At 31.1% G+C, this 26045-nt stretch overlaps 1 protein-coding gene across 1 annotated transcript in view; it reads left to right on the top strand.

Annotated features, from left to right (window-relative positions):
• LOC105319251 (multiple epidermal growth factor-like domains protein 11) overlaps positions 1–18830 on the top strand; it is a 43537-nt gene extending 24707 nt beyond the window's left edge. The window contains exons 6-21 of the mRNA XM_066066843.1: positions 860–1120; positions 2685–2819; positions 5872–6009; positions 6181–6312; positions 8561–8698; positions 8870–9001; positions 9944–10081; positions 10253–10384; positions 11330–11467; positions 11637–11768; positions 13468–13605; positions 13735–13872; positions 14028–14159; positions 14688–14825; positions 14965–15096; positions 18393–18830. Of these exons, the coding sequence (XP_065922915.1) occupies positions 860–1120; positions 2685–2819; positions 5872–6009; positions 6181–6312; positions 8561–8698; positions 8870–9001; positions 9944–10081; positions 10253–10384; positions 11330–11467; positions 11637–11768; positions 13468–13605; positions 13735–13872; positions 14028–14159; positions 14688–14825; positions 14965–15096; positions 18393–18538 (2300 nt within the window). The 3' untranslated portion in view covers positions 18539–18830. The remainder of the gene's footprint in view (positions 1–859; positions 1121–2684; positions 2820–5871; positions 6010–6180; positions 6313–8560; positions 8699–8869; positions 9002–9943; positions 10082–10252; positions 10385–11329; positions 11468–11636; positions 11769–13467; positions 13606–13734; positions 13873–14027; positions 14160–14687; positions 14826–14964; positions 15097–18392) is intronic.
• The last annotated feature ends 7215 nt before the right edge of the window (positions 18831–26045 follow it).

Below are 26045 nucleotides of genomic sequence, written 5' to 3'. Positions count from 1 at the left end.
TCTTAGCGCAAATATCCTGGTTTTTTTTAAAACAGACCAATGATTTCCAAGATAAGATATTATGTTAAAGAAGGCGCTAGCACGATAAAGAAACATTCGTATGTATAGCTCCTCAAAATTATATGAAGTTTTTTACGGGTCAGATATTAATGGGATTAGGAATTGTTGATGAACTTGAGAAATGTTTTATGTTATCTACCCACCATTGTTATAGATAATATTATACATGTATGTACTGGTGTACTTTAAGGTTCAAGTGATGTTTTGTTAAACAAGAAGGTGCCCTTTTCAGGTTCGTTACTGTTTGGATTAAGCGTGCTTAGTTTTTAAAAGAAGGTTCAGACAGCCCTGATCGCCACACTCTCTCTCATTCAATACATGACACTGACTAATTATTTAAATATATTTATTCACCAACATTTCTTCCTTACGACAATCGCATATGATATCTGCTGAACAATTTATATTACTCTTTATATTTTATTTTTAATTCACAATATAGTACAACCAGTGTTGTTAATACAATTTATTGAAATAATTGATATACATATCATTATTTTGTTTATATATTGAAATGGTTTGATAATACGCAACTTTTTTTTCTCAGAAAATTCTCAGGGTTTAGCCCCACGGTTATATTCGATGTTCTGATAAGTTGGCTTTACTTATAACGATAAATATATGAAACTTGTATATTATTTCCATTTAAACGAGTGTTAAACCATTTATATATTTAAACTGATGGGTGCATGAAAAATGCGTAATGTAAATTGCCTAGGATGTAATTGATATTTAGGTATTGTATAGTTATCAATGTAAAAGAAAATTATATAAACATGATTGATAACATCTTATACAGATTACATCTATAAGACGTTCATAACAGACCATTTACTTGGATTCTCCGTGTATGTCTCCAATACCACGGATAGATCACAGGGAACGTTGTGTTTCAAGGACGACAACTTCACAACAAACACAATGCCTCATGTCTTCACAACAAACTGTGCTGTCCATGGACAATATGTCATCTACTACAACGAGAGACTACCAGGAGTCGCCTACCCTGACGGTTATGATAGTATTGTATCGATTAACCTTTGTGAAGTAGAGGTGTATGGTTAGTGTTCTTTATAATTTCTACAATCTTTGAAATTGTTTAAATATATTTTATAATTGGTCACATATTTATATTTTATTCTCAAAACATAATACAATAAACTAGTGTGTAGACCCTGTGGATTTAATCAGTAATGTGTCAATGTGTTGTCAATTTCAGTAAAACTATCAAATCTTGTTCAATCATTTAAAGTGTCTATTGTTTCTTGGAATTACCCCCCCCCCCAAAAAAAAAAAGAAAGAAAGAAAAATGGTACATTGTAAGAAGTTATGTTTAACATTTTTTTATCGATCTGAATTAATAAAACTAGGCACAAAGAAACGTTTGTTATTTAATAAATATAAAGATGACAAAGAACAGAAATAAAGCATTCCAAACATTTCATTTAGCATAAAAAAAACTGAATCTTTTTTTTTAAAGGTCATTAATGTAACATGTATGTTATGGCGGAGTTAAAGTGGCCAGATAGTATAACTTAAAATATGGCATATACCATTATGTAAATAGTGCCTGTTTGCGAGGGTAACAGTTGAAATTGACACTCCGAGAAAACCATTATCAACCTTCTAAACAGGCATTATTTATTTTATTATACTGAATGTCTTAATGTTATAGAAAAGTTTACTGCCCTTATATAGAAATGACGTGGATTATATGACGAACCGTATGCGCATCATTTACATGCATGTAACAATTCGTTGTGTTACAATTTACCCGTTGCCAAATTTGTTCCTTTTGAATTGGGTTGGTCCTATATTTCCTTGTTATGTAAATGAAAGGCATGTCACTCATTCGACATTTAAGTTCATTGCGATGGGTGCATTGTATAATACTAAACATTAGAATAAAGGTTCTCCAGCAACAGGAGTTTACAGGTCAAACTGTTATGTTCTAAATGTTGCAATATTGCAATATGTTCCTGGTTTAATTAGAAATTGTCTTGATGGACTTTCCTGCATACCAATAAACACAGTTGCGTAAATTAACATCTCTTGCATCATATTTCTATGGTGGCATATCTCTGCATATTTATGTCGACATGCGACTAACTTATATTGACATACAACTTATAAGTTTCATGTCAACAAATTTATCTCGCATGTTAACATAACTAAGTTGCATGTCAACATATTTATCTTGCATGTCAACATAAGTAAGTTGCATGTTGACATTAATAAGTTGCATGTTGACATAAATAAGTTGCATGTTGACATAAATAAGTTGCATGTCAGCATATTTATCTTGCATGTTAACATAAATAAGTTGCATGTCGACAAAAAAGGTAGCATCTAGCATCTTAAATATCACAAGTGGGCGATATTTGAGATTTTTTTAGATTTTGTATCATTCTTATCTGATTGCAATTTTCTTGCATATCAACATACTTATGTTGCATGTTGACATACTTATCTTGCATGTCAACATATTTATCTTGCGTGTCGACATATTTGATGAAAAATAACTTGCACACAAGGGGCAGAGATATGCCACCATATATTTCTTTAAGAATAAATTCAAAATAATTAAAACAAGAATTGTGTTATAAAAAACTTTAAATGTACAGGATGTCCAGAAACAGGGTTTTACGGATCTAACTGCTCCATTCCCTGTCCAGATGTCAACTGTCAGTACTGTCACATAGAGACGGGCTATAGCCAGTGTTGTAAACCTGGGTACCAAGGTCAGCGATGCGAATTAGGTAAGGAATTATTTCAATAGACCAACATTATTAACTATACGTTTGCATGTGTGTATCTTGCTCGTTACGTATTGACTACAATTACAAAGCATTAATAGAACTTCTCAAACATTAAGATACTTATTAGTATCCTAAAGTAGTAATGCAAAATATGCAATGTGCATGTATCAACCTGTATTACTTTGTAAAATGAAATTATGTATGATAAAAATATATACTAAGCATACATATATATCTTTATGATTAAAATAAACCCCGAAATATTCAATTCTTTTATCTTAGAACCAAGTCGATTAAAATTAAATAATTTGTTTGCTGATTAGTTTCTATATTGAGCTTTTAACGTTTTACAACTGTTCAAACGAGTATTAAAAGTGTGTAGTTAGTGAATTCGTTTGCTACAGCAAAAGGCAAATATCCCGGACAGGCTTTAGCGAATTTACGGCTATAGTGAATTCTATAAATGTTCCAGTAAAGTCCCTATATAAAACTAAAAACAATTGTCGTTTTTAACGAACACAGTATTGCGAATATACGGCTGTAACGAAATAAACGTACGACCTCGCTGGTGATATCTTAACGCATTTTTTAATCATAGTACTGAAGTACTGACGGGAGTTGATTTTATCGATTATCATTTTTTTTAAAAATCAGCAATATGTGATTTTGCATGGCAAGTAGTATCAGTAATCGAAATATTTGTGAGAAATTGTATTGATCCAGGCAAGATTGAACTTTAGTTTTGTTCAACCAAACGCTCGACTGTCTCCGATTATCTCCGACAACCAAGAGAGACTCACTGTTTTGTCGGATATTAACGGAGACAACCGAGCGTCTGGTTGAACAAGATTAGTACATTGAAGTATAGCGTATGAGTACATGCATACGACTTCAACAAATATCTAAATTGTTTGGACCATTTAAAATCTTACTATTTTCATGGTATCAATAAATAGGTTTTCTTGAAAAACAATGCTTCAAAATAAATTGCATCGAATTTATCGATTATTTTCAGGAAGTAAGTGTTGTCAGCGGTATTGATTTGTGCTTAGGTCCAAACACTGTTTCTCTTTTGGTTTGCCCGAGTAAGTGCATAGAAGAGTTGATTAAAATCAACTCCCCAAAATTATTTCTGAAACGATTATTGCACATTTAAAATTTCATTAAAGTGCATGGAATTAAACGACTTGTCAACTGTTCTAATGTTTATAAAATGAAGTGCATACATAACATATGAAACAAATTACAATCAGATTTTGAAAAAAAAAATGTAACGAAGTAAAAAAGTTAGGACTGCAAAACAGAATACCGATATTCTGTTTTTTGCAGTGCTTGGATAAAAAATATCGTAGTGCGATACATTATTTTTATTAACGGTAAACCAGTTTAATTAATTGGGCTCGGAATTTTATTACAGGCTCGGGATTCCAAAATTCTAATTTAATTTGAAAATAACTGTTGCATTTGTAATCGTTCCATGCATGTATAAATGATATCAGAAATAATAGATATTAACATCTAGAATTGAATGAAATCTAACAATATGGATATAAACATTGCTAAACAGACAACCTGTACTTCAACTTCAACTTTAACTATTGCTCATTTTTTGGTATTTGTAAAGATGTTCAAGCAATGGAACCTTTTAATTACATTAATATCAAAATTTAATTTATATATAAACTAAGAAAAAATCAGGCTTTACAGAAATAATATTATTGATGTATTTGTTTTTTATTACTTCAATAATTTGTTATGAAATCCATTTCTTTTTAAAGTTTGCATAAACATTATTTTTTTATTAAAAGGACATTATTTTTTCAATTTTATCTTTTCTTTTGACGACTAGAAGTTAATGATATAAAACTCTTAGACTTCAATTAAGCGTTCATACATTTCTGCTGACATTACATTTTTTAATGTTTGCACAGAATAATATTGTTTGTGCACATTTTTTGAAATAAAATGTCTACAATGTTATGGTATTGGATTTTCGAACATCATTTTTGGATATAAAAAAAAAAGTTTATATGGAATAGTAGATTTGGGAGATGCATTAACAAAAAAAAAAATACAAAAAGGAGAATATGATAGAATAGGATTAACACACGAAAGAACAGTATTCATGCACGTTTCGATATCACATTACACGACACGAAAGGATAAATGATGATCATGATAAACCTGCAATAGTGTTAACAGATCTTCAGGATTAATCTAGTGATTGTAAAATTTGATACAGAATACGTACGAATCAAGATATGCTCAGAATTTCTTGTAATTAACAATTGCCAAGTTGCTATACCTCGATGCATCATTTATAGAATACGTATAAATGAGGAGTGAAATTTATTAACCAAGATTGTGTTTAAATGATCAATACATTATCTGTACTATTACCATTGTTTTCATTTACCAAAACCCCAGTTGGTCGCCGCAAACATTTTAGTCCGAAATATCAAATCACACGGAACAACTATAAAACCTATCTCAATCAATCGTGATACTGTGACTGTTGTTGCCGTTGAAGCGTGAATGTTGAATCAATATAGTTTGTTGGGTCGGGAAGGATTTGTATATGTTTCATGTGTACGTATGACCGACCGACATTTGATTACAACTTAGAGGTCTTGATGACTTTTGGCATATCAAATCTAATACAGCTGCCAAAAATATGTTTATGTTGCGAATCTGAAAACATTTACACTATTTAGATCCAAACAATGTAAGATTACTGCCATATAAAAATCACTATAATATCAATAATAATTTTATAATGTAATAGAAACTTCTTGTAAGTGCACATTGAAATTGATTTCGTTTTTGTTTTGTTATTTTTCTATTGTTTTTTTTTTGTTTTATTTTTTTTTTTGTTGGGGGGGGGTATTGTGGACGGGGGGCTGGTGTGTCTCATAGATATACATCTACATCATGCATTGGTTAATGGCCGTTGCACTACAGTCATTGAACCATGCAGTGGAAATTGGCAAATCAAGTACCATGTCTTTCTTAAATATCAGCCATATATTCTTTACAATTATATTTGTTTCAGTGTGTTCCTCAGGATCCTATGGTGCTGCATGCAATGCGACATGTGGAAACTGTCGTGACGTAAACCAGTGTGACCATGTTACTGGGACATGTTTAACTGGATGTAGTGCTGGTTATATGGGAAATTTATGTAAAACACGTACGTAGATATGTAACCAGATTGTTTACAACATAAACATGCACATGAACGTATACATAGGCATACGATTAAAGAAATTTATACTAACACCTTGGGTGATTTCTTGAAAAGAATAAAATTAAAGAATTTCAAGAAAAGTACAGAGAATTTGTTTCTTTTTTTAAATTCCAGCTTGTCCTTCTGGGATCTTTGGGCAAAACTGTTCGGAGATATGCAAGGACACCTGTACAGGATGTAATAATGTCAATGGTTTGTGTGACTTTGGATGTATCCCTGGTTGGACGGGTGACCTCTGCAATAAAGGTATTGGTGATATTTAGCAGTGGAAATTGTTTAATAAGGTTATGTATTATTCAACCTCAACATTACTTGTAACTATAGTTTTTTTGTTTTGTTTGTGATATACTGTGGAATCATTAGAATTCGTGGTGGCTTAATTTTCGTGGTATTTGTGGGTACCCATTGCCCATGAATTTACATCCTCAACGAAAACTAATTATTAAAGATTTAGTTTACCTACTCAAACTGACAACTGACACATCCACAAAATTACATCCCCACAAATAAGCAAAAAATACACACTCCACGAAAATTGGCCCCCACGAAATTAAATGATTCCACAGTATCCGCATGTAATGAAGGATGATCACTTATCAATATAAACATTGAGAAATAATCTAAAAACAAAATTTAAGCTACACAGACATAGTAATATTGATTTATGCGTTCTTATTTATTTCGATATTTTTTTTTTTGTAAATTTCATTATTCAAGTTTGCATATTATTTTTTTTTATAGATTATACAATGAATTTTCTAATATATTTTCCTTTGCAACTAGAAGCAAATGTTAACACGATATTAGATTATGTATTTAGCATACTCATTTTCGAGTACATTCATTCCTGCTGACATAACTTATGGCACATTGTATACTGGTTTCCATTTCTTTAAAAAAAGTGTATGAAGTATAACACTGAGTATTTTTGGTATCTTTTGAGTTTGTTTTGATTGGGGTCTTTTTTTCTTTCAAAATATCTGAAATTTTTCACTTTCAAATCTACAATTTTTATCAGTTTTTTTACATTGTGTGACCGTCTTTATGATCTACATCATGCATTGTTTCATGGCCGTTCAAGACACTCATTAAACCATGCTGTTGAAACTGGCATATGAAGTTACATGCTTCTCTTAAGAAACATCCATATACACAGGATGAATCTCTGCCATCAGGTCATTTGAATGGTGACTGAAACGTTACTAAAATGTGACTGAATTGCATATGTGTGCCATTCAGTCAACTCTCCAGACCATTCAGTTATCATTCAGTTGAATGAATGGCAAAGATTCATCCTGTGGTATTCCTTATTTTTATATTTGTTTCAGTGTGTCCATCAGGATCCTATGGTGCTGCATGCAATTTAACGTGTGGAAACTGTCATGACGTAAACGAGTGTGACCATGTTACTGGGGCATGTTTAACTGGATGCAGTGCTGGTTTTATGGGAGATTATTGTAAAGCAAGTACGTAGATATGTAAGCTGATAGTTTACAACATGAACATGCACATGTACGCAAACATGGGCACACGATTAAAGGAATTTATATTAACACCTTGGGTGGTGTTTTTTTAAAAGAATATAGTTAAAGAACTGTAAGAAAAGTAGAGAGAATTTGTTTCTTTTTTTAAATCCAGCTTGTCTTTCTGGGTTTTTTGGACAAAACTGTTCGGAGATATGTAAAGACACCTGTACAGGATTTAAGCTATACAGATAAATCAATACTGATATATGAGTTCTTTTTTCGATAATTTTTTGTAAATTCCATTATTAAAGTTTGCATATGTTTTTAGGTAAAAATTATAAAGTGGGTTTTCTAATATTTTTTTCCTTTGCAACTAGAAGTCAATGCTATCAACATATTAGATTTTGTATTTAGCATACTCATTTTTGAGTACATTCATTCCTGCTGACATTACTAATGACACAATGTTTACTGGTTTCAATTTCTCTAAAAAGAAGTGTGTGTGAAGAATAACACTGAGTATTTTTTTTGTATTTGTGTTTAGCCTTGTCTTTTCTTTTTTTTTTTATTATATTTGGGTTTTTTTTTTTGGGGGGGGGGGGGGTATCTTTTTTTTTTTCTTACAAAATTCAAAATGTCTGAAATTTTATGCTTTCTAATCTACAATTTTCATCAGTATTTCTTTTTATTTATATATAAAGATGTATATAGAAAAAACGATTTAGTTGCTGCAATAACAAAGATGAAGATACATAAAAGGGAAAAGAATATAAAGATGTATATATATAAAAAAAGATTTAGTTGCCGCAATAACAAAAAGAAAGATACATAAAAGGGGAATAGAGACTACAATCTGTAGAGATATGAGATAATTGGCATTGTGTGACCGTCTTTATGATCTTCATCATGTATTGTTTCATGACCGTTTTAAAGACACTCGTTAAACCATGCAGTAGAAACTGGCAAATCAAGATACATGCTTCTCTTAAATAGCATCCATATATTCTTTATATTTATATTTCTTTCAGTGTGTCCCTCAGGATCCTATGGTGCTGCATGCCATTTTACGTGTGGATACTGTCTTGACGTAAACCAGTGTGACCATGTTAATGGGGCATGTTTAACTGGATGTAGTGCTGGTTATATGGGGGATTTATGTAAAACACGTACGTAAATATGTCACTAGATAGTTTACAACAGAAACATGCATATGCACGTTTACATGGGTATAGGATTAAAGATATTGATAACGACACAATTGATGTTTTTTTTTTAAAAGTATATAATTAAAGAACATTAAGATAAATACAGTAAGTTTGTTTCTTTTCAAAATCCAGCTTGTTCTTCTGGATTCTTTGGGCGAAACTGTTCGGAGATATGCAAAGACACCTGTACAGGATGTAATAATGTCAATGGTTTGTGTGACTTTGGATGTATCCCTGGTTGGACGGGTGACCTCTGCAATAAAGGTATTTGTAATTTTTAGCAATGGAAATTGTTCAGCAAGGATACATATTCTTCAACCTCAACCTTAACTATAGTTCTTTGTTTTATCTGTAATACATTTGCATTTTATCATTTTGTCAATATCAACATGTAATTGGGAAATAAACTAAAAACAAAATTTAAGCTATACAGATAAATCAATACTGATATATGAGTTCTTTTTTCGATAATTTTTTGTAAATTCCATTATTAAAGTTTGCATATGTTTTTAGGTAAAAATTATAAAGTGGGTTTTCTAATATTTTTTTCCTTTGCAACTAGAAGTCAATGCTATCAACATATTAGATTTTGTATTTAGCATACTCATTTTTGAGTACATTCATTCCTGCTGACATTACTAATGACACAATGTTTACTGGTTTCAATTTCTCTAAAAAGAAGTGTGTGTGAAGAATAACACTGAGTATTTTTTTTGTATTTGTGTTTAGCCTTGTCTTTTCTTTTCTTTTTTTATTATATTTGGGTTTTTTTTTGGGGGGGGGGTATCTTTTTTTTTTCTTACAAAATTCAAAATGTCTGAAATTTTATGCTTTTTAATCTACAATTTTCATCAGTATTTCTTTTTATTTATATATAAAGATGTATATAGAAAAAACGATTTAGTTGCTGCAATAACAAAGATGAAGATACATAAAAGGGAAAAGAATATAAAGATGTATATATAAAAAAAAGATTTAGTTGCCGCAATAACAAAAAGAAAGATACATAAAAGGGGAATAGAGACTACAATCTGTAGAGATATGAGATAATTGGCATTGTGTGACCGTCTTTATGATCTTCATCATGTATTGTTTCATGACCGTTTTAAAGACACTCGTTAAACCATGCAGTAGAAACTGGCAAATCAAGATACATGCTTCTCTTAAATAGCATCCATATATTCTTTATATTTATATTTCTTTCAGTGTGTCCCTCAGGATCCTATGGTGCTGCATGCCATTTTACGTGTGGATACTGTCTTGACGTAAACCAGTGTGACCATGTTAATGGGGCATGTTTAACTGGATGTAGTGCTGGTTATATGGGGGATTTATGTAAAACACGTACGTAAATATGTCACTAGATAGTTTACAACAGAAACATGCATATGCACGTTTACATGGGTATAGGATTAAAGATATTGATAACGACACAATTGATGTTTTTTTTTTAAAAGTATATAATTAAAGAACATTAAGATAAAAACAGTAAGTTTGTTTCTTTTCAAAATCCAGCTTGTTCTTCTGGATTCTTTGGGCGAAACTGTTCGGAGATATGCAAAGACACCTGTACAGGATGTAATAATGTCAATGGTTTGTGTGACTTTGGATGTATCCCTGGTTGGACGGGTGACCTCTGCAATAAAGGTATTTGTAATTTTTAGCAATGGAAATTGTTCAGCAAGGATACATATTCTTCAACCTCAACCTTAACTATAGTTCTTTGTTTTATCTGTAATACATTTGCATTTTATCATTTTGTCAATATCAACATGTAATTGGGAAATAAACTAAAAACAAAATTTAAGCTATACAGATAAATCAATACTGATATATGAGTTCTTTTTTCGATAATTTTTTGTAAATTCCATTATTAAAGTTTGCATATGTTTTTAGGTAAAAATTATAAAGTGGGTTTTCTAATATTTTTTTCCTTTGCAACTAGAAGTCAATGCTATCAACATATTAGATTTTGTATTTAGCATACTCATTTTTGAGTACATTCATTCCTGCTGACATTACTAATGACACAATGTTTACTGGTTTCAATTTCTCTAAAAAGAAGTGTGTGTGAAGAATAACACTGAGTATTTTTTTTGTATTTGTGTTTAGCCTTGTCTTTTCTTTTCTTTTTTTATTATATTTGGGTTTTTTTTTTTGGGGGGGGGGGTATCTTTTTTTTTTCTTACAAAATTCAAAATGTCTGAAATTTTATGCTTTTTAATCTACAATTTTCATCAGTATTTCTTTTTATTTATATATAAAGATGTATATAGAAAAAACGATTTAGTTGCTGCAATAACAAAGATGAAGATACATAAAAGGGAAAAGAATATAAAGATGTATATATAAAAAAAAGATTTAGTTGCCGCAATAACAAAAAGAAAGATACATAAAAGGGGAATAGAGACTACAATCTGTAGAGATATGAGATAATTGGCATTGTGTGACCGTCTTTATGATCTTCATCATGTATTGTTTCATGACCGTTTTAAAGACACTCGTTAAACCATGCAGTAGAAACTGGCAAATCAAGATACATGCTTCTCTTAAATAGCATCCATATATTCTTTATATTTATATTTCTTTCAGTGTGTCCCTCAGGATCCTATGGTGCTGCATGCCATTTTACGTGTGGATACTGTCTTGACGTAAACCAGTGTGACCATGTTAATGGGGCATGTTTAACTGGATGTAGTGCTGGTTATATGGGGGATTTATGTAAAACACGTACGTAAATATGTCACTAGATAGTTTACAACAGAAACATGCATATGCACGTTTACATGGGTATAGGATTAAAGATATTGATAACGACACAATTGATGTTTTTTTTTTAAGTATATAATTAAAGAACATTAAGATAAATACAGTAAGTTTGTTTCTTTTCAAAATCCAGCTTGTTCTTCTGGATTCTTTGGGCGAAACTGTTCGGAGATATGCAAAGACACCTGTACAGGATGTAATAATGTCAATGGTTTGTGTGACACTGGATGTATCCCTGGTTGGACGGGTGTCCTCTGCAATAAAGGTATGGGTGATTTTTAGCAATGGAAATTGTTCAAAAAGGACACGCATTCTTCAACCTCAACCTTTACCATTGCTCTTTTTTTATCTGTAATATATCCGCATGCCATGAAGCATGATCATTTTATTGATATCAACATCAATATCAACATGTTGTTAGGTAATAAACAAAAAAAACAAAATTCAAGATATACAGAAATATTGATACTGCTTTTTGAGTTCTTTATTATTATTATTATTATTATTATTATTATTATTATGATTTTTAATGTAAATTTCATTGTTGAAGTTTGCATATACATTTTTTTTAAATCATAAAATGAGTTTTCTTATTTCATTCCAATTAACGACTAAAAGCCAATTCTATCAAAATATCAGATTTTGTTTTGAGCATACTGATTTTGGAGTACATTCATTTTAGCTGATATTTCTCATGGCAGCTTACTTACGGGTTTCAATTTCTTCAAAACATGTGTTTAAAGAGTACAACTAAGTTTTCGTGAAGCTTTTTCTTAGTTTAAGTTTTTTTTTTCATTTTTCTTTTCAATATTACATGTTATCTATTTAATCTACAAATTTTATCAGGTTTTTTTCATTTAAAAAGGGATAGAAAGAATAAAAGATCGGTGCTGTATTAACAAAAATAAAGATACATAAAAGAGAAAGATAAAACTATAAAGATATGAGATGATTTACATTGTTTGAGCTTCTTAGTATATCATTTTGTCTAAAGAACCATATAGTTTCATTGTTCGCACATGCTATTTAAAGCGCTAAGGATATCTCAGCGCTTTTTTTTTTCGTTAGACTTTCTCTTCCGATGCATCGAATAACTGTTGCCTATGAGCAGAAATATACATCTTCTAAAATGATAAGGGAACCAGTTTAATGGGTTTACGTAAATAATTGCATGGGCTTTTGTGAATTTAATGCACATGCCATTGTGAATCTAATGTGCGGGGCTTAAATACATCAATGCAGGGGTTGCTACGCAGTGATGAAGAAAAACAATGCGTATACAGAAGCTGAAATGTAGAACAAGTTAGCTATAAGTATTTTAATTACATGATGAACAACTCTTTTAACATATGAATGTGTCCATGCTTTTGCTCTAAAAATCGCAAATTTCCATTTTATTGCCTGTTAGCATGTTGTTAATGCCTGTACAAGTCTTTTAAATTGGAGGCGTATTTTAATTAATCGTAAGACTTACAATGCCTAATATACTCCCAGTCAACTTTAAGGCATCAATAAAGACTGTTTACATGTAATTAGAATCAGGATTAATAGTATGATTAAAGCAATGTTTATAAAACAAAGAATTTTCTCAGCAAGTTTGTGCACTATTGAAATTTTTACTAGGGTGAATATTTGACTTTATCCTACATAAATAGTTATATCGGGTTTCTTGAACAAAACTATACACCAATTCCTGGAAAAAACCCATAATAACCAAAATAGAGTCCGGATCTTTTTTGCTATTGTTTGTTCCTGGAAATTTCATGTTTTTATCACTTTTTTCTCTACTTTTACAATATTCATTTTTGCGATATTTCATGTTTCTATCAAATAGGAAAATATACTCTATAAAAATCGTTTCTCCGGCAAGGTATTGGTAAAAAAAATTGTCTGTGCCAGTTCAACTAAACGCAAATTATGAGATGTCAATGTAATTTGCATCACATGCTTTTCAACCGTTTCAGAATGTGTAAAAGGATCGTATGGCACTCGCTGTAATGAAACATGTGGAAACTGCCGCGATGTTAACGAGTGTTCAAATTTCAATGGAACTTGTTTGACCGGATGTGATGCTGGTTTTGAAGGAAACTTATGTAGAACAAGTAAGCATGCAATTTCAAAGAAAACGCTGAAGTAGCTGAACAACATTTCTTAGTTTGAATCACAAATATGTATTTTCATACTTTTATCATCAATATCTATAAAACAATTCATTAATGTAATTAAAAAAGGGTGTGCCTACGGTTTATACGGCGTTGACTGCAAAGAAATTTGTGGAAACTGTGGTGATATTGACCAATGCTTTCATACAAACGGAACATGCTTAACTGGATGTGCTAATGGTTATCAGGGAGACTTGTGTAAAACACGTGAGTACAAATACATGTATACATTAATAAGTATGAAACCAAACAAAGTCTATAGATGATAAAGCGTAACATTAACATAAATAAAGTCGGTGAACTTGTCAATGAACAATTATAGGTATGGACAGTTGCTGATTTGTTTTGTTATTCTGCAACAGCTTGCCCACTGGGGTTTTTTGGAAAAGACTGCATGAAGAAATGCAAGGAAACGTGTCTAGGGTGTATTAATGTCAATGGTTTATGTGCTGCTGGGTGTCTGCCGGGCTGGATAGGAAATTTTTGCGATAAAGGTATATATTCTGTATTTTCAAGCTGTTGATATTATTTTTCGCTGTCTTCAATATTTGTTTCGCTTAAGATAAATACAACTATGCATGTAAAACAGTTCCGATAGCTTTATATTGTCAATTGCATAAATTAATTTCAGCAATCAACTATTTATTTTGTTCATGTACAAACTTTAAAAAATAAATGCTACTAAATATAAAAGTCTTAAATTCTTTAATTTTTTTTTTATTTAATTCAATTATAGTTGAATTTTTACACTGTAGCACACAATGATGTATGCAAAACTGTGTTTATTCCATTCTTATACATTTTTTTTTTTTAATTTTAAAAATCATAAAGTAAACTGTTTTTCTTTTTTTTACAAATGTGTTTTTTTTTTTACGATTTGCTGTTGGCACATTTATATGTGTCATATCTAGAATACGAGTGATTTTTTCCCCCGATCGTTTAACGCACATATAATCAATTTGAAAAAAAAAACCTTCACATAAACAACCCATGTACATTTTAAAACGTATTACTCATTTCAGAGTGCCATACAGGATTTTATGGCGTCTCATGCAAAAAGACATGCGGAAACTGTCATGATTTAAAACAATGTGACCACTCTAATGGTACATGCTTAACTGGATGTGTCTCTGGTTATATGGGGGATATGTGTCAAACACGTGAGTACAAATGTAACCATAAATCAATCATAAATATTAATGTGTAAATGGACAAGTAAAAAAGGGAAACATAAATAGATCAAATGTAATAAGTATGTAATTACTGTCAAACAAATAGGTTTTTATTCGTTTTCCCCAGGTTGCCAACCTGGATTTTTTGGAAGAGACTGTTCTGAGAAGTGCATCGATACATGCAACGGATGTAATGATGTCAATGGTCTGTGTGACTATGGCTGTAGACCTGGCTGGATAGGATATTTCTGCAATAAAGGTATTGCTCAGAATAGTACATGCCATAGGGCAAATTACTTAAACAGGTGCTAACTGCAACCACAATGGGCATCGAAAAAAAACCTCAACAACTAATACAATGATGATATATATCAAAAATTGAAAAAAACCCTATCCTTTTCTAGATTCTATATCCTGCAACATATCCTACTCTATCCACTCTCGCTCTATATCCACTCTATAGTATTCATTTTAGACAGATTTCTATAATGTTGACAATGATGCTTATTGAAATCATTTTATATGTGTTAATCATAAAAACGTATTCAGTAGTATGAAAATTTTTGGGATTTTTCGCATTTGTTTGTTTATAAATTCAATTCAAGAACATGTATATATGCACCATTAACTGGCTTGGCTTGACATTTAGATCTTGTAGCATATATTTATAAACAACAGAATCGGATTATATAGCATCGTAATTTCATAACCTATCATTTTATTTTTATTCGTTATACATGTAGGAAAGCATACCATAGCAAAGCAAAACATCCAATAAAATTCCAGCTCAGTTTTGAATGTCTATTTTTAAATTTTATGATAATAAATGATTCAATAGTTAACCAAATCCCACAAAATAGTTGTTGGTATTAAAAAAAACGAACTGATAAAAAGCGCATGCACTTGGAAAGTAAGATTTTTCACGGTAATGAGTTTTCCAGTTTTTTTCTTCTTTGTTTTTGTTTGTTTTGTTAATCTGTTCGATTTCTTTCATAATTGTTATTAAACCTATTTTTGAAATTTGAAATTATAATGCAACAGTCTGGATGTTTAAAGGAGCGGACAGAATGAAACGCTTAAAAGAAATTGATTATATGAGGCCTAAAACGTAGGTAATACAGCTGACTGAAAAAAAATGAACTTGTTGGGCTTTTGACTCTCTTTTTTTCAATATACAGTTTATTGTTACAATTTGAACTATATATTTGTTCTGCATTATTTCTTATATATGTCAACACTCAATCCCATATACATGCCCAACAAATCTTATTTCAAAACGGGGAAGGAGATGCATTCCATTGTAACTTTTTATCTAAAATTGATTCTTAAGTTAAATTTCTCAATAATATTAAACACTGTCCAAAGTATGGTTTCTATATGTTTAGATTAGATAAAAGCCCCCATCCCTCTTTTGGAAGCAATTTCACCGTTTTATGCTTACGTTACATATTCAAATTGATTTTATTTTCACAGTATAGTTGACAACAAATCTGATCATGGTTCACAAATTAATATATAAAACTACAAGTTGTCAGTTGTATGCAAAGAAAATAAGAACGCAAGGGTATGCGTATTTTGGAATATTTTTGAACCAAATTTGTACCAGCCAAAGTATTTCCCCGAGGCAGGATGAACTCGCCCTATGCTCTCCGCCATGATGTTATTTAGTCAACCTGAGTTCTTGGTCTGGGAGTTGATTTCAATCAAAAGTAAAATCGCTCATTAAAAAAAAACGAATTGACCTTATTTATTTCAACGTTTGTCAAATCTTTATTTATATGTATACGCTTAATGAATCCATGCTTATTATATTAATTCTTTACATTATTACACGACATTATTCCATTGCAAGTATACACTTTTGTTACAAACCCCTAATGACTTTGATCTGTCAAAGCGTATACACCACCTGACTCGGATTTTTTTTTGCTTTTTCATGCTGGATTTTCAAAGTTAAAAGGTGTTTTGAAAATTAATTTACAATCATCACTAATCAGTTATAATTCAATCATAGTTTTAAGACATCATCTCACACATGTTTAAATATCAAAGGTATAAGCAGTTACTCTAGTGCAAGCATTTTCCAATGTTATTGGAAGATTTCTTAATATATAAGATTCTACTACAGTTATTGCCGAGATAAAAGAGATGCCGCGGACATTATTCTCGAATATACCACGAACGTCATCAATCAATTATCAGATCAAAAACACCTATTTGTCTTGCACTGATCATGAAATTACAACTTCAAACCCTAAAAAGTGTTTAAACCATGTCAATTTCACGTGTTCCAGTCAAAACGATGTGTATTGCCTCTAATGTTTATTATGATGAGATCAATGCGGCTGTTCCTAGGACCTCCCTAGCACATTTTCACCGCGTGTTTTAACATAAAATATATAACGAGTAGTAGTAATAATCGTATTAAACTGCCCTTAAATTATTAGGAATATGATTAAAACATAAATATTTTAATAAGTTCAGAGTATTCAAAATCCAAAGAAAAATTCAGTCGTCTGCATGTTATTCCTTCGATTGATACACATGTAAACATTACTAACAAAACCGTTGGGGTTACACGGAACAGCCGTCAAAATGACCTAGATCGTCTCTCTATAGGAGAAACGATGTATGAAAATACGTGGCTGTTAGTAGAATAGTAATAAAGTTCTTGTTATCGTGAATGTTGCAGGATAACCCCCTCGGTCTCGAAACGTTGTTTGAATAATAACAGCCTCGGCTAACGCCTCGGCTTTATATTTGAGAGCAACATTTCTTGACCTCGGAGGTTGTTCTGCAACATTCACGAAAACTCGTACTTTATTTCTTAAACAATTAATATGTTTATAGTTAATGAACATACTGATAGATTTGGAAGAACATATTTGCATCAAAACATATATTACGTATCATTAACGACTTTGATGAACCTTTTTTTTTAAATTTTGGATGTTTTCAAAGAAATATAGTTATTAGAATAGCTGAAAATGTTAAAGTTGTTTAATGTTGTACTTGGAAATGATCAAAACTTCTAGAGCGAATGTGGTTAAATGTGGTTATATATAATATCGTAGACTGTAATTGAGCATTTAAAGACGACGGACCCAATTCCATTTGCGCAGATATATTGTGCAGCGATAAGTATGATTATTACGAACATGGAAGTCTAAAATTTGCGTTACAATCATTTAATTTTGATAGAAATTCTATTGCAAAATGTCTTTAAAAATAAGTTTTTTCTCTCACAAGAACGCTTTTTCCCATTATGTTCAACTGAAAAAGAGAATTGTTATTTTTTATTCATTTTCATATATTCTTTGTATCTCTTACACAAATTTTTTTTTAATCACTATTGTAGAAGTGAATTGGGTCCGTCGACCTCAATTTATTTCATCATAGCATGTCATTATAATTTCTTAGCAAAAACATCACATACCATATAATGACCATTGCATGCATTACATAACATTAAACCCAAAATACTGTGTGTGCGCCATTATGCAGTGTACAAACAATATTACAGTAATGTCTTTATATTCCTTTTTACCGTTTAAGAATGTGACAGAGGATCGTATGGTATTGAATGTAATGAAACATGTGGACACTGTCGTGATGCAAAACAATGCTCCAATGTCAATGGTTCATGCTTGACTGGATGTGATGATGGTTATGAAGGGGACTTATGTAAATCACGTGAGTAGACAAACACCAAGGTACAGACGAAACTAGCAACGTATTATTATAAAAAGATCTTTAAAAAGCATACTGAAAAAAAAAATATGGTAAAAACATTTGTTTTCATTATGGAATGCGATTACAAACGAAATAGAAATAACATAAACATATTTACGTTGTACCTGTGGCAAACATACATTGTAGTAGCGTAAGTCGGTACTTCCGTATAAATAAACATGCTTAACTGAATGTGATAAGAGGTTATGAAGGATAATTGTGTAACATACGTGAGTACATTGAACATCTCTGAAAGTATGCATAGATGGATATATAGGTAAATTATTCATATATTTTTACACTGCATTGTTAATACTTATGTAAATTTGAAATTGTCAATAAAAAATGAAGAAGGTACAGAGAAATCAAGGTAAGTCCAATAGAACTGAATTTTACAAAATATTTATAGTGTTTGGTTTGAGTAATGTGCCTTTATTAAGGTCACTAAAACAAAACAAAATCAAACATTGTAAGTTGCACACATTTGGTTTTATTGTATTTTGATTATAACGACTTAAAATGTGTATTTTTTATGTTCGATTTCGACAATTTATCAATACTACTTGAATTGCAGGGTTTAGTGATTTGACTCATTAATATTCCATTCAATATTTGTAAATGTTCTTTATGAAAATTGCGAGGATAAAAAACTGCTACTTGATTTAATTATAAAAAAGTGTCCATGCTCTCTGCCAATGGTGTATAGTTATCGAAACTTTACGCCCACATCATTTGATCTCTCTAGATTTTAATAAAGGAAAACGCCTGGTGTAATTCAAATTGCTTAATTTAATTCAAAGTTCGATTACTCTTATTTGTTCAATATAAAAACACGAATCGATGACAAATAAAGTTTTCTTCATCATAAAAAACAATATATTGTCTGACTATTCGGACAATTGAACGTTAATGTTCCCCACGATAGCAATTATTTTTCTCGACGTTGCCATTTGAAATAGTTTTTGTTTTTGGGAAATATAAACTTGCTTTCGTCCTCAAAGCAGGTAAGTACGTAAATAATATACATAAATGTTTACAATCTTTGATCCGATCTTAGTATATATCGCTGATATACGAATCAATTTAACTTACTGTATTTGATTTTTTGAAATGTTTTTGCAAACCGTTCTGTATATTTTGTGTACCATTAAAAAGTAAAAAAAGAGAAGAAAACCGCGAATGGTGCATGTAATGCGCAATGTAACAACTAACAACAGATTAGCTGATATCATTGTAATGATGGCTGTTTTTGGAGATGTATGGTAAGTAATTTTTTTCTAAGCATGATCAGATACAAGTGATACTTGGGAAGCAATGATATTATATTTTGATAATGAAAAAAGGTCTTAAAGGATGCACGTATGCCCGTATAAAATATCATTTTGAGCTCTGTACAGTCTATGATTAAAATGTAGGTTGTCAAAAGTAACAAAACGAATACCCGGATGGTTGATTTACTATACTTAAGTTTTGGGTTTTTTGCCATATACCCGGGTATTTTTAGCAGATTTAAGCGTACTGCGTAACTAGTATAAAATTACCCCACGCGTAAAAAACAAAAATAATGTAGAATTCAAAAAATTGTTATCTATTAATTTTCTCAGATGACTTTGTGGACAATAGTAGGTATTTGGGCGATCTTTTGTAAAGTACTAACGGTTGTTCACATTTACCTGAATCATGTCCCTTTCTCAAAGTTTTCTATTTTGTCTTGAAAACAAAAATGTAAACATGTACTTAAATAGTCCGGGTGACCTGAACATGAGAGACATATATGCACTGATATAAGAACATAGATCGTCTGAATCGGAGAAAATATTCTTGGATTCGGATGATGATGGCTTTTTTACACAAAAGAAGTCTTCTGATTGTATCAATAACATTAATTTATTATAAACAATAATCATAATTTAATGTAACCTAATTATAGGAACAGTGATCATGTCTTCTTTGTCACCTGACACATTTTTCAATTTGCACTCAGGGAGACCATTTGTCTTATCAATTTGAAGATATAAGAACGACGTTTTAAGGAGTGCTCAGAAGTAATTACCACATAGAGAATACCAAGTAGGTTACCTAGAATAATAGTGTTTAAAAAAAGAACATTATATAGAATATACATAGAAAAAGATCAATACGAATAACAAATTAAATTGAATCTTTACGGCGAAATGACAATTGAGATTCTTATTGTGTTAATATTTACCTATATCTATGTTTCTTTTAATTGTATACGTCAGTATTTGTTTCCTTTTTGATAAGTGTACGTATGTCATGCAGGTGTAACAATGACGATATATCTCTACTAAGGTCTAATACAGATGGAAAGTCCAAGGTTATAATTCCTCAACAAAGCCCAAAGAAGACTAGTTCATAAATCCCCCGAACAGAAAGAAGCATACTGACGTCATTCCAAAGTACTGCATTGATTTAGGGACATCTAGGGAAACAATTAAAACACGGTGCATGTAATAAATATGACGTGTGATCTCATTTGATATTCAGCAAATTTTGATCTAGCAGTTGTATAATTACAAGAATGTAAACGCTATCAATAATTATGAAACTGTTTTGTATGACCATAATAGCTATATGTTGATTGATCCTTTTAAATACCTATTTTTATGGAACTTTTGCAGCGAAATAAAAGAAAGATTTAAAGATATATTGAACCTATCATAATAAAGAAGTTTTGCAATTTTTTTTTTTATTTTTTTTAAATTTATTTCTTTTATAGAGGGAACGAAATTTAAGATAATGCAGTTTGTTTACATTCATTGACATTACATAAGATGCACTAATACTTTTATATAATAATATGTAATTATATAATATGATTTCAAAAAAAAACAACTGATCTGCCAAAAAGAAATATATATTTTTAAAGGAACTAGCAATTAAATGTTAAATGAATAATGAAAGAAATAAGTTTCTATGATAAAACTGTTTTGTGATTAAACATCACTTTTCTGTTCATATTCTCTGTAATTTTTTGTTCTATTTTATGATGCGTTTTTCTAATCAAATTTTGTATGTCGTCCGTCTGTCTGTCTGTAAACATTTTACATTTTCAACATATTCTCAAAAACTACTGGGCCAATTTTATTAAACTTTGTAAAAAACATTCGTATGCTAAGGGAATTAAAAGTTGTGAAAATTAATGATCAGGTTTTTTTTTTTTTAAAGGGAAGATTATTAGGAATGGAATTATTGAAAAACAGGTACTGTCGATTCAAAGTTGTGAAAAGCATGACCCACAGGGTAGGATGGGCGCACAAAGGGGGGGGGGGATGGGGTGTCAACATTTTATATCGAAATACAGTATAAAGTTAATCTTTTAAAATCTTCTTCTCGGAAAATAATCAGCAAAAGAAGCTTAAACGTATATGCAATTTTTCTCAGGAAGTGTAGATTAAAAGTTATGAAAACCATGCCCCCCGGATTAAGGTGCAGCCACAATGAAGGGGGGGGGGGGGAGGAGGAGGCGAAGTTTTACATAGGAATATATAAAGTAAATTTTTCTTCATATAAGACTATTACCAGGAAGGAAAGAAGAAACGTGTGGTGAATCTACAACCCCCCATCCTCAGGTATTGCATATTAAAAGTTCTGAAAATCATGACCACCGGGGTGAAGCCACAATTGAGGGGGGGGGGGGTAAAATTTTCAAAGGAATATATATGGAGTAAATCTTTTCAAAATATAATCAGCTAGGAAAGTTGAAACTTCGGTGGAAGCATTTTAAGGTAGTGTAGATTCAAAGTTGTGAAAATGATTACCCCCAAGGGAAGGATGAGACCACAATGGGGGGGGGGGGGGGGGTTGAAATTTAGAAATCTTCTCGGAAACAAATCAGCTAGGAAATGTGAAACATTTCTTAAAGCATCTTAAAATTGTGAAAATCATGACCCCCGGGGGTAGAGTGGGGCCACAATGGGGGGGGGGTCGTTTTCATAGTATTATATAGAGTACATCTTTGAAAATTGTCTTCTCTGAAACTAATCAGCCAGGAAATGTGAAACCTGTGTTGAAGCATCCTCATGTACTGCTCAAAGTTGTGATAATCACCCTGGGGGTCGAATTTTTACATAGGGATATATTGAATAAATCTTGAAAAAAAAAATATCTGAAACTTATCAGCCAGGTGTTTCTTTTATATTGCTTAAATTTTTGCCTTTGGAGGATTTCTGGGCCTCACAAGGGGTTCAGCGTTTGATGAAGTTTTATATACATTATATAATCAAGATCTTGAGAACTGCAATGCACACCATGTAATATTACTATATGGTCATTCTAATCGAAAAGGGACTAATGATAATAAACATAAGAACATTCAGGGGGCGATATTTATTTTACATTTGATCTACATGTGTTATACTACATTGTCCAGATGGTTTTTTATGACTCAATTAAGATGTTTTTATCATACCTATTGTTCCTTAGGTGAGCGATGTGGCCCATTGGCCTCGTTTGACACAGGTTATAAAGGTTAAATGATAAACCAATGACGTATGTTTACATACTTTTATTCATTGCCTCAGTTCTAGTCTTATCTATACAAAATGGTATTTTGATATTCATTATAAGTTTATTTTTTATGCAATTATTTGTTGTAGTTTGTTCTTATTTTGTGTTGTCAATCTCTTTCTAAGAGAACGCATTTCAAACAACCAAATAAAATATGTACATTAAATACTGTCAGTAAATTAAGAGTTGTTAATCAACTGTTTTATTATTATGAAGAAGATCAAATCAATCAAAATATAAAGTTACTGGTAATGGTAAGATGCAACTGGATGTAGTTATACCACAGTTGGATAATTTTAAAAAAATCACGATACTTGTATCGTAAGATACAAGTGGTTACCACAGTGGGGTAATTTTAAAACATTACGATACTAGTATGGTAAGGTACATCAGATTACCACAGTGAGATAATTTTTAAACCTTACGATACTAGGCATGGTAAGATAGAAGTTGTTACCACAGTGGGGTAATTTCAAAACATTACGTAAAGAGAATGATAACCATGTGGCTCTTGAATGACAATACATGTATAACTAGGTTGGATTTGATAAAAGTTTATGAACGTTTTAGATGAAGTTATTGCAAAAAATTGTTGACGCTTAAATAAAACAATCTCGAAGTACTGAAAAACTAGAAAACAGTAGAATGCTTTTTTTTCATGCTGGTAGGGATCTTAATGTTGATTTTATTTTAGGACACTTACGGTTCCAAAAGAACTTTTATCATTGAAGTTTGAGCTTGATATTTTTTTTGTGAAATTGTAGTTCACCCACGAAGATGGATACGTTCTTTCTACAAAAATATTACCCAGCATTCTCGATCGTTTCTTATGTTTGATTTATATTGTTAATTGTAATGTAAATGTTTTCAAAATGTATATAATGAAGTCAGAAGGAAAAAAAAAACAATTTCTTATATTCACCCAAGTACCCGCTGAATCAAAACTTCAACACGAATGAAAAAATTGACAAACTGTACAGGAAAAGAGGGTACATGGTACTCTTATTTAAACCGAATCTCGGAGGTTCAAGACAACAACGTAAAAGCTGTTCAAAGTGTGGAACTTCCAGCACGGGAATTCCGATGTGCATTACGTAATGGTGAGAACTCTTCTGATGCAGGGAACAATTGATAAATATCAAATGCACGAGAATTAATAAAAAAAACATAGAGCATTCAGAGTAACCATAAAACGCACAGTACTAACAATATCGACAGTATTACTCTCGTGGTATCCAGAATCACGGCCCGAAAAAAATCGGGGTAAAGTAAAATACGCAACATCCTTTTGATTTCATTTTGGCTTAAAAGATGTGTATGTATTTACAATGAGCCTTAACGGAATAAACTGACACGAGTTTTACGTTGGGATTTATATTAACAATTGTTTAAATCAATAGGAACGACAAACAGATTGATCGATAATTGAGCAGAAATTATCCCGCATCAACCCGATCGATAAGTGACCGGATTACGGAGATAACTCTCACGTATTATAAGCAGTCGGTTCTTTTTACCGCAGCAGGTTTACAGAATAGACAAGATCCGAGTTGCACAACACTTCTTTAAACATAAAGTGATTAAATGTCGTTTTAAAAATACATATCAAGTTAACGTAATTATGTTTGGAGGGAAAAAGCATCACTTTAACCGAAACACATTACCACAAAAATACCATATATTTTTTCAACAAATGATATTTAATTTTGTAAAGTATCTTTCAAAACAGGAAGAAAAAGATACCAAAGTCAACAACATAATGAATTGAAAAGTGGCATTAAGTTTATGCATCCTCCAAATACTAGTCGCTATTAAATAAATACATGTAAGTGATCCATAAGGATGTAAACAACCCTTGAATCGGCAAATGGTTGTACGTTAGTATTTCTTATTATAGCAAAGACTCTAAAGGTACTAAAAAATAAAGTTAAAATATGAATCACAAATTCTTCACCAAATTCTAAATTAGTGATGATTTCAATGGTATGCGAATGTTTAAAAACAATATTATATGATATATCTATCATACGTGGAGGAACGTGGATGAGGCAACAAAACATACAGTCTTTTTCTTTTCTTTCCCAAACATATCAATGAAAAATTGACAATATCAACGGATTTCATTTTTTCATTTCTGTTTGCAAAGTGCACTGATTTTATTCTCAAATCAAAGTATTTGAAAAAAGTTTTTTTTTTTTTTTTTTTAATTGTGTTATAACACTGCGCATGTACATTTTTGTTGTTGTTGTTGTTGTTGTTGTTGTTAAGGTTTTTGTAAACTACACGAATTAATTAAGAAGACGTTTAGTGGAATTTTAAATTCAAGATTCCATCATTCACTTTGAAGATGCAATGCCCAGCTGTGGTAAAATTTCCTAACTATGTTTCACGGTAGCATGAATGAAAACAAACCCAACCGATGACGTCAGAACAATTGGATCTGCGGATTAATTCAATAACATAATTTTAGTTTACTGAAAAGGTATAAAAAAAAAAAAGGACAAATACCATCAGCTCACAAATTTGAAACAAACTGTATGGATAAACCGAAAGACAAGATTGTTGTTTATTTTTTTTAGACGACAAATGACAAAATTTAAACTGCAGAATGGGGTAGGGTAGGTGACGTCATTTACCCTGCATTATTGAACGTTAAGAGTAAACAAAATGTATACTGAAGAAGCAAAAATATTCGTTGAGGACTTCATTTTTTTTTTTTTTTTTTTGCAGTATAAATCCCCTGAATTAAATCAATGACGAATTTATAACCAGGGTAATAATGAATATAAAGAAATTATGATATGACGAAATTAAATGCAGAATTTATTTCGTTAAAAAACGATATTATGACCCAACGAAAAAATGTGTTTCAACAGTCTTTATTAGTTTAATTTTTTGACTGTATCAGGGAATTAATCTAGTTATTACATACACAGAGAGCTGTAC

This window comes from Magallana gigas, chromosome 1 (genome assembly GCF_963853765.1).
Source record: "Magallana gigas chromosome 1, xbMagGiga1.1, whole genome shotgun sequence".
In the NCBI taxonomy this organism is placed as follows: domain Eukaryota; kingdom Metazoa; phylum Mollusca; class Bivalvia; order Ostreida; family Ostreidae; genus Magallana; species Magallana gigas.
This window is presented reverse-complemented; position numbering and strand designations above follow the sequence as displayed.